The sequence below is a fragment of the Bombina bombina genome, unplaced genomic scaffold, assembly GCF_027579735.1.
Source record: "Bombina bombina isolate aBomBom1 unplaced genomic scaffold, aBomBom1.pri scaffold_2156, whole genome shotgun sequence".
NCBI lineage: Eukaryota > Metazoa > Chordata > Amphibia > Anura > Bombinatoridae > Bombina > Bombina bombina.
In genome coordinates, this window is record NW_026512974.1 from 6,423 (window position 1) to 17,500 (window position 11,078).

Here is an 11,078-nt window from a genome sequence, read left to right on the forward strand (position 1 = left end):
TGGTCGGCTGATCGTAGTCGTCTGGCAGGGGTGTATCTGAGGTCTCAGTTGGGTATGTAGGTGGCATTGAGGAAGTACAGGGGCATGTATGTTATCTGTAACATTGGCATTGAGGAGGTAAAGGAGCATGTATGTTATCTGAGGTCTCATTTGGGTCTGTCGGTGGCAATGAGGAGGTATGGGGTCATGTATGTTACCTGAGGTCACATTTGAGTATATAGGTGGCATTAAGGAGGTATATGGGGCTTGTACTTTATCTAAGGACTCTTTTGGGTATATAGGTGGCAACCATGGCATTGAGAAGGTACAGGGTGCATGCATGGTTATATGAGGTCTCATTTGTCTATATAAGTGGCATTGAGAAAGGGATAAGGGTATGTTGTTATCTGAGGTCTCATTTGGGTATATAGGTGGTATTGAGGGGTTACAGGGGCATGTATGTTATCTGAGGCCTCATTTGGGCATATTCTTGGTGTAAATAAGGTACAAGGACACAACTCTTTTCTGAGGTTTAATTTTGCAATATAGATAGCATAAAGGAGGAGCATTGAATGTATGTTATCTGATATCTTATTTTGGTATATAGGTGGCATCAAAAGGTAAAGGGGTATGTTATCTTATCTGAGATCTCATTTGGGCATATACCTGGCATAAAAACTGCAGGGCATGTATCTTATCTGAGGTCTCATTTTGGTATACAGGTGACATATGCAGGGGCATGTATCATATAGGAAATCTCAGTTGTAAATATAGCTGCATAAATGAGATGTAGGGGTATGTATCTTATCTAAGGTCTCATTTGGACAAATAGCTTCATAAAGGAGATGCATGGGTATGTATCTTATCTGAGGTATGTCTGTGCATGTATTTGACATACAGGAGGTACAGGGGTATGTATCTTATCTGAGGTCTCATTGGTAGATATAGCTGGACTGAGTTCACATTATCTTTTAGCAACAATGTTGTAAGTGTCCAGATGGTTTCTGCAAGAACCTGCACTGATGCAAGAATTTACAAAGTGTCCACAGCACCTTTTCTTTATAATAACACCTTTATTGGGACAGTTTAAAAAAACATGAAATGTTTAGGGCCTTTCAGCCCTTAATCATGCATGATTAAGGGCTGAAAGGCCCCATGCAACGTTTCAGGCTTTCAGCCCTTAATCATGTATGAATAAGGGTTGAAAGGCCTGGAACGTTGCATGTTTTTTTTAAACTTTTTCAATAAAGAAGTTATTTTAAAGATAAGGTGCTGTGGACACTTGTAGATATAGCTGGCATAAAGCAGTTTACAGGTGTATGTATCTTATCTGAGGTTTTATTTGTACATATAGCTGCATAGAGGAGGTACAGGTATACGTATCTTATCTGAGGTCTCATTTGTACATATAGCTGTATACAGGAGGTGCAGGGGAATGTATCACATTGTTCTGTTTATGTATAGAAATAAGTCAATGTTTCCATATATTATTGCCATTAGTTACCATGGATTACTACTTATAGTGGATGCCCTAAAAGTCTTGTAGAGTTCCCCATGTAGTTCCACCAATGTTTTTATGACGTATCATTATGTTGTATTTGTATCAGCAGCAATCTGTTTCACTTTTTACCTCAAAATGTTTAGCAAGCCTGCCTGGCTGTAGATAGAGAATATGCTCATAAACACCAGCTTACGGCGAAGGGCCTCTTGATAATGAATCTCAAACTGGACTTTGGTTCCTGCAGGCACGTTCAGTTCAGCCTTAAGTTTTCCATATCAAGGGCTTTGGACCTGTAAATTATAAAAATCCAAAGAATTAAAAAAAAACTGCATAGTAAGAGTATAATAAAAACTCATAGAATATACCAGCAAGCAAGCACTTGAATTCCTAAATAAGTGTTTTGAAATCAATTAATACAATTGTTTTGTTAGCACAATTTGCAGGTTTTTTTTGCAAATCAAGAGCAGTTCAGGTATAATCCCCTGGAAAAAAATCCAGAGGGATTCATGTTTTGTCCAATCAGAGAAAGATGGAAATAAGCTAGTGATCTGGGACCAACCAATCACAGAATATAATTTTGCAAGCTCAGGCAAGCGCCTCCAACCTCTCTGGAAGGAAGTGCAACAAACACACTTCACAAGATTAATACTGCGGGTATTATACATTATGTATGCATTACATTATCAAAATGGAAAATGGTATAGTCAGCAAGAATGAGAGGCAAGTTTACAGACAACTGAAGCTATTATTGATTTTCTGCTGCTGTCAGCCTCGTATTTCTTATATTCATGAACTTCCTGTACAGGATATTGCAAGTTCCTCCTCGTTTACCTCATTAATCCGGCTGCCTTGGCCTCTTGCTCTGGCCTTGGAATATAAGCGTTTAGCCTCAGTCTTCTCTTTAATTGATCCACTAAAAGTGAAGCCGTTAACATTCCTGAAACAGAAAAAAGGTTATACTTTGTCTGTAGCACTTTTTACACATCAAAAATATGGATTTCACAACATAAAATGAATATATATTTATATACAATTGCACAAAAGAAGAGCTCTCCACGGGTCTTATTAAATATCACTTTACTGTTATGTAAACGTTTTCGGACACACAACTGAAACAACAACGAAAACGTTTACATAACAGTAAAGTGATATTTAATAAGACCCATGGAGTTCTCTTCTTTCGTGCAATTGTTAATACATTTGGTGGCACCCGGGACTGGATCATGGTTTCTGGGAGTGGGGTCTGTACTAAATGTGTATATATATATATATATATATATATATACACAGACACACATACATGCACACATAAATACCATACTAATATCTACATTAACCTGTTGCCAACATGGTTTCTTCCAAAACCATATTTATGACACACTTAAAGGGACAGTAACACCCTTGTAATAACAAGACATTTGTCTTGCTATAGATAACAAATCAGCCAAGTCTAAGCATTTTAAAGCAAATTAAACATATTGTTCGCTGAAAACTTGTTTTTCAATACCCAAACTCCACCCACCACTTGCCTTATTTGGGGAACCAATCCAGGCTTTAGTCAGCATACAAGAAGACTAGCCATGGTCAGAATGTTAGTATGAAATGTAATTGTTTTGCAGCACTTATCTGTTGAAGCCAAATAGGGGACAGATGTGTAGCAGTGTTAGCCTTAAGAATCCAGCAGGGTGCATTTCCAGGTCTGAGAGTTAGATAATCTACAACTTTCAGAGCTAAATTAAAAGGGGCAAAATAATGAACGTATATTGCAAAGGTTGTTTTACTACATATAACTAAAAATGTTATATTATAATCTCAAGGTGTTTACTTTCCCTTTAAATCCCTTGGAGTTTAACATGATGTGGTTTAGTTTCTTATATCCACACTTAACATTATAAAACATTCAGGGCTAGAGTACAAATGGAGCGCTAAATATTGCTTTCATGAAAGCGATATTTGCGCTCCACTGTGTAATACCAGGGCATGCTAATGTACGATGATATTACAAGTTCACACATTGGGAACGTGACCTCAGGCTCGCATTTTCTGGGAAGCATTGTGCTCATAGAGAACGCGCTTCGATAGGCTCCTATGGGAGCCTTGTTCTCATGCCGTCAGAGACGGCATCAGAACCTCAAGCGAAGCAAAGAGGGTAAGTAGACCAATGATTGCAGCAGTTTTAAATATATATATATATATGATTACACATATTAACACATAAATATATGATGTACATGATTACACATATTAACACATAAATATATATGTATATGAGCATATACATATATATTTACAGGGAACACACAGTTTCCCTTAGACCGCAATGTAAAGGCACTTTTCAGTGCCGTTTTTTCTTCTAATACCCTACTCCCACCAACTTTAGCCCCAAAATACTGCCTGATGCAGTAATGTTATTAAAAAATAAAGGTGCTGCTATCTGGTTCATTTTATAAGCACTTATTGTTACCGTGAGCTTGCGGTAGCAATAACCAGCCACTTGTAATGGCTGATTAATTATCTTGCGCCCATAAATGGGCAAATTTGCCCATTTGCGAGCGCACAATAATTTAGCGCTCCACTTGTAATCTAGCCCTTAATTTGTGACCAACAACAAAAATGAAATGCTTATTCTATCACGCTTATGAAAGAGCACTATTTAATCATTAAACAATGCTTACTTATAGCTGATTAAATTGATGTGGAAAATGCATTTTGCACAATTAGTTTCTAGGGACAGTTTGCTCAAAGGCTGATAAAGACAACTTAATTTAGCACAGGAAAAACCTTTTAAAAAATAAAAATTTTGGAGGAGATATTAAATTTATATATTTCTAATTTTGTAAATTACATATTATGCAAACAGGGCTAGAGGATACTTATTAGTCCATTGTCACCCAAATATACAACAAGCACGGCTGATTTAACAGTACATTAAGCACATAGTGCTGCTGGATTGATAGTGATCTTACGAATTAGAGCATGGAACATTTTCATGATAATGGCCCTTAAAGGGACATTCCAGTCAAATTTAAATGAACATAGATCAATTACGGTACATCTTTGAGTAGAAACATGTTTGCAATAAACATATATTAAAAATGCTTATAATAAAAGTTATCACTATTTTAGTGTTAGCATTTTTCTCTGCACGTGCATGTGACTCAGAACTACATATTCTCAGTGCACCAGCATTATAAATATTGCAAATGCCCAGCTTGTATTGTATCAGCAATGATACAAATCGAGTAATTACCCGATGGTACAAAAACCTAAGGCTCTCTGAGCAATTGAGGTGTTTAAAATGCTGGTGCACTGAGCATACTTAAGTACACTCTTCAAACAGCTATAGCTTTTACTAGCAGCATTTTTGCTAATACATGTATACTGCAAAATGCTTCTATTCAAAACTGAAATACACTTTTGTGCATTCCAATTTTGGCTGGAATGTCCCTTTAAATAATCACAATAACAATAAGAAAATATAATGAGGAGGTACACTGTAAGTGCTAGTATTACTTACATGGTAAAGTTATTGATATATGCTCCTTTAGGTATCTGAACATCAAAAACAAGGTTCTGTGAATTTTGAGCATTGTTAACCACTTTACTACGTATCATGGTATTAACAAAATGTGAAGTGATGGTGGATTCCACTTTGTAGCTGTAGAGGGTGACAGAATCCTGGGAAAGTGCCTGCAAGAAAACCAAGACCATGTTAAGTAGAATCTCCTCTTAATGGCCATGTAAAAGGTTATGATCGTCAGTAAGAAAAGCCCAATGTCACCAAAGCTTACCTAACACACATGGTCATTCTCAGTAATGCATGGAGCATAATGGGTCTTCATCAGAAGCCCTATTTATCCAGAGCCTACCTAACTCACTGTATTCTCAGTAAAGAATGGGGGATAAGGGTCTTTATCACAAGCTCTATTCATCCAGATCCCTGTACTTCCTAACAATCATTGTCATTCTCATCAATATAACAGTGAATGATAGATCTTCATCACATGCCAACTGCTTCCAGAGCCTACATAACACACATAGTAATTTTCAGTAATACACCATATTGTGATGGATCTTCATCACAAGCCCAGTGCTTCCAGAGCCTACATAACACATATAGTCATTCTCAGTAACACACCATAGGGTGATGGTTCTTCATCACAAGCCCAGTGCTTCCAGAGCCTACATAACACATATAGTCATTCTCAGTAACACACCATAGGGTGATGGTTCTTCATCACAAGCCCAGTGCTTCCAGAGCCTACATAACAAACATAGTCATTCTCAGTAACACACCATAGGGTGATATATCTTCACACAAGCCCAGTGCTCCCAGAGCCTACATAACACACATAGTCATTTTGAGTAACACACCATAGGATGACAGATCTTCATCACAAGCTCAGTACTTCCAGAGCCTACATAACACACCTAATCATTCTCAGTAACACACCATAGGATGATGGATCTTCATCACAAGCTCAGTACTTCCAGAGCCTACATAACACACATTGTCATTCTCAGTAACACACCATAGGATGACAGATCTTCATCACAAGCTCAGTACTTCCAGAGCCTACATAACACACATAGTCATTCTCAGTAATACACCATAGGATGACAAATCTTCATCACAAGCCCAGTGCTTCCAGAGCCTACATAACACACATAGTCATTCTCAGTAACACACCATAGGGTGACAAATCTTCATCACAAGCCCAGTGCTTCCAGAACCTACATAACACACATAGTCATTCTCAGTAACACACCATAGGATGACGGATCTTCATCACAAGCCCAGAGCTTTCAGAGCCTACATAACACACATAGTCATTCTCAGTAACACACCATAGGATGACAGATCTTCATCACAAGCTCATTACTTCCAGAGCCTACATAACACACATAGTCTTTCTCAGTAACACACCATAGGATGACAGATCTTCATCACAAGCTCATTACTTCCAGAGCCTACATAACACACATAGTCATTCTCAGTAACACACCATAGGATGCAGATCTTCATCACAAGCCCAGTGCTTCCAGAGCCTACATAACACACATAGTCATTATCAGTAAAACACCATAGGATGACAGATCTTCATCACAAGCTCAGTGCTTCCAGAGCCTACATAACACACATAGTCATTCTCAGTAACACACCATAGGATGACAGATCTTCATCACAAGCTCATTACTTCCAGAGCCTACATAACACACATAGTCATTCTCAGTAACACACCATAGGATGACAGATCTTCATCACAAGCTCAGTGCTTCCAGAGCCTACATAACACACATAGTCATTCTCAGTAACACACCATAGGATGACAGATCTTCATCACAAGCTCAGTACTTCCAGAGCCTACATAACACACATAGTCATTATCAGTAATACACCATAGGATGACAGATCTTCATCACAAGCTCAGTGCTTCCAGAGCCTACATAACACACATAGTCATTATCAGTAAAACACTATAGGGTGACAGATCTTCATCACAAGCCCAGTGCATCCAGAGCCTACATAACACACATAGTCGTTCTCAGTAACACACCAAAGGATGACAGATATTCATCACAAGCCCAGTGCATCCAGAGCCTACATAACACACATAGTCATTCTCAGTAACACTTCATAGGATGACAAATCTTCATCACAAGCCCAGTGCTTCCAGAACCTACATAGCACACATAGTCATTCTCAGTAACACACCATAGGATGACGGATCTTCATCACAAGCTCAGTGCTTCCAGAGCCTACATAACACACATAGTCATTCTCAGTAACACACCATAGGATGACAGATCTTCATCACAAGCCCAGTGCTTCCAGAGCCTACATAACACACATAGTCATTCTCAGTAACACACCATAGGATGACGGATCTTCATCCCAAGCCCAGTGCTTCCAGAGCCTACATAACACACATAGTCATTCTCAGTAACACACCATAGGATGACAGATCTTTATCACAAGCTCTATGTTTACAGAGACTACCTAGCACATACATATTTACTCTGTTGCACCAGGGGGTGATGAGTCTTCATCACAATTTATGATTATCTAACATCTACATAATAGTTAAAGGCATTTAGCTACCATTTTACTTATAGAGATGGTGGATCTTGTATTCAATAAATAATCTTAATGACTTTCCAATCAGATATATCACTCTATGCACAAATATGTTGGATAAGTACCAGTTAACGTTATCGAACATTAACCATGTATATTGAACAGAAACACATACCTCATCTGCATCTTCATCGCTTACACTTCTCTGGAAAAAAAATACAATACACTGTTAGATGTCAGAGTTATGGGGAATATTAAGGTCTATGCAGAATATAGGTTGTCACACTCAGGCACAATTAGGGTTGCCACCTCAGCCATGTTTTCCTGGACACTTATGAGTTACACATGCTGCAGGGTGTGCAGGGAGGAACATGTATTGTGTTTCTGGACAGCACTATTCATATTCCTCCATGCACACCCTGCAGCATGTGTAACTTATAAGTGTTCTGTATTTTAAAGGACGGGGGGTAACCCTAGGCACAATACAGATCATTGTTATGTTATTTTGCCAATAGTGGCAGCTTACAAGCAAAGCTGACTTTTCTAGATTCACTACGATGTATGACATCACGCAATAATTGTTAAATGCAAATGAGCTACATCAAATAATTCCAAAGTACTTATAATGCAGCCTGGAACATGTGATAACATTAGCATAAAATTAAACACTGACCTCTTATTTGATTAAAAGGATGTTGGATTTTACACCGCTACTTTGCTTATCAATAGCATTAATATTTGTTTTTCATATTTTTTTTTCCAAATACACTTTCTGCAGCCAATTCACGGGTTTTTCTATTTTTCTCTTTGACTGTGACAGCCAATGAGAAGCTGCAATCACCCTCTCCCTTTACATGAATAGGAGCGTTCACTAACCCCTGTATACATGCACATTGCCATGGAGATGGTTTAACTGAAGTACTAACATTACTGTTGCATTCACACCTTATTTAATGCCATCCACTTGGAATAAATAAAAGCAATCTAAAAAATAAATACATAAAAATATAGTAAAATTACTATTTTCTTACTAATCTTCTGCAATATTGCTCACACGCTAGCCCGACACCTCGTTATATTAACTGCGCTAAAGCCGAAGTGAGTTAAGAATAACACACATACATATAGAGACATTTTTATTTTAAAAGAAAAAAAATTCTATGTTCAGAACATTGGAATTTAAAGTATTTTTTTCAAAACACATTAAAAATGAATATAAATTTTATTGAAAGTTTCAAGGTATTTGACTGGGAAGGGTTAAAACGTGTGTGTGTGTATATATATATATATATATATATATATGTGTGTGTGTATTTATGTGCATATATGTGTATATACTGTATGTATGTATACAGTTGCAAGAAAAAGTATGTAAACCCTTTGGAATGATATGGATTTCTGCACAAATTGGTCATAAAATGTGATCTGATCATCATCTAAGTCACAACAATAGACAATCACAGTCTGCTTAAACTAATAACACACAAATAATGAAATGTTGCCATGTTTTTATTGAACACACCATGTAAACATTCACAGTGCAGGTGGAAAAAGTATGTGAACCCTTGGATTTAATAACTGGTTGAACCTCCTTTGGCAGCAATAACTTCAACCAAACGTTTCCTGTAGTTGCAGATCAGACGTGCACAACGGTCAGGAGTAATTCTTGACCATTCCTCTTTACAGAACTGTTTCAGTTCAGCAATATTCTTGGGATGTCTGGTGTGAATCGCTTTCTTGAGGTCATGCCACAGCATCTCAATGGGTTGAGGTCAGGACTCTGACTGGGCCACTTCAGAATGCGTATTTTCTTCTTTTTAAGCCATTCTGTTGTTGATTTGCTTCTATGCGTTGGGTCATTGTCCTGTTGCAACACCCATCTTCTGTTGAGCTTTCAGATGGTAGACAGATGGCCTTGATAAACTTGGGAAATGTCTTGATAAACTTGGGAATTAATTTTTCCTTCGATGATAGCAATCCGTCCAGGCCCTGACGCAGCAAAGCTGCCCCAAGCCATGATGCCTCCACCACCATACTTCACAGTTGGGATGAGGTTTTGATGTTGGTGTGTTGTGCCTCTTTTATGCCACACATAGTGTTGTGTGTTTCTTCCAAACAACTCAACTTTGGTTTCATCTGTCCACAGAATATTTTGCCAGCTGTGGAACATCCAGGTGCTCTTGTGCAAACTGTGCAGCAATGTTTTGTTTGGACAGGCAGTGGCTTCCTCTGTGGTATCCTCCCATGAAATCCATTCTTGTTTAGTGTTTTACGTATTGTAGATTCGCTAACAGGGATGTTGGCATTTGCCAGTGACTTTTGTAAGTCTTTAGCTGACACTCTAGGATTCTTCTTCACCTCATTGAGCAGTCTGCGCTGTGCTCTTGCAGTCATCTTTACAGGACGGCCACTTCTAGGGAGAGTAGCAGCAGTGCTGAACTTTCTCCATTTATAGACAATTTGTTTTACCGTGGACTAATGAACAGCAAGGCTTTTGGAGATACTTTTATAACCCTTTACAGGTTTTTGCAAGTCAACAATTCTTAATCGTAGGTCTTCTGAGAGCTCTTTTGTGCGAGGCATCATTCACATCAGGCAATGCTTCTTGTGAAAAGCAAACCCAGAACTGGTGTGTGTTTTTTATAGGGCAGGGCAGCTGTAATGAACACCTCCAATCTCATCTCATTGATTGGACTCCAGTTGGCTGACATCTCACTCCAATTAGCTCTTGGAGATGTCATTAATCTAGGGGTTCACATACTTTTTCCACCTGCACTGTGAATGTTTACATGGCGTGTTCAATAAAAACATGGCAACATTTCATTCTTTGCGTGTTATTAGTTTAAGCAGACTGTGATTGTCTATTGTTGTGACTTAGATGATGATCAGATCACATTTTATGACCAATTTGTGCAGAAATCCATATCATTCCAAAGGGTTCACATATTTTTTCTTGAAACTGTATGTGCACATACATATTTACACATATATACACACAACTATACAAATGTGTATATATATATATATATATATATATATATATATATATATATATATATATATATATATATATATATAAATATTTATATATACACATACACACATTGGAACCCTTTCTACTTAAATACTTGCCATATACAATATCCCTTTTTAACTCTTATTAAACCTAAAACCTTTTTATTAATATTTAAATGATATATTTTCATTAAAAAGTGTATATGTGTGTGTGTAATACTTTAGTTTAATGTTTTTTGGATGTGTTTGTGCCACTTTTTTTAACAACCCTTACTGTTTGCTTCAGGACTCGGTGCGCTAAATATTCTTGAAAGTACAGGTTGAGCTTGAGTGAGGTTGACCGTGGTAACAGAGAAAGGTTACTGCGGTCAGCTTCACTCGAGTGCAGCCAGTACTTTCAATGTAGTAATTAATATCAAAATTGCACGCTAATGGTAGTGTGGTCCATCAATATTTGGTGCGCTATAATTAGTGTTTCACTTGTAATCTAGCCCTTTGAACTTA

The 11,078-nt window shown here is 37.7% G+C and overlaps 1 protein-coding gene across 1 annotated transcript in view; it reads right to left on the reverse strand.

The window, feature by feature from the left end:
• Positions 1-2,266: 2,266 nt before the first annotated feature.
• Positions 2,267-11,078, reverse strand: part of LOC128644648 (inter-alpha-trypsin inhibitor heavy chain H2-like) — a 20,411-nt gene continuing 11,599 nt past the window's right edge. The window contains exons 3-5 of the mRNA XM_053697174.1: positions 7,735-7,764; positions 4,998-5,170; positions 2,267-2,417 (exon numbers count right to left, since the gene is read on the reverse strand). Coding sequence (XP_053553149.1) covers positions 2,267-2,417; positions 4,998-5,170; positions 7,735-7,764 — 354 coding nt within the window. The remainder of the gene's footprint in view (positions 2,418-4,997; positions 5,171-7,734; positions 7,765-11,078) is intronic.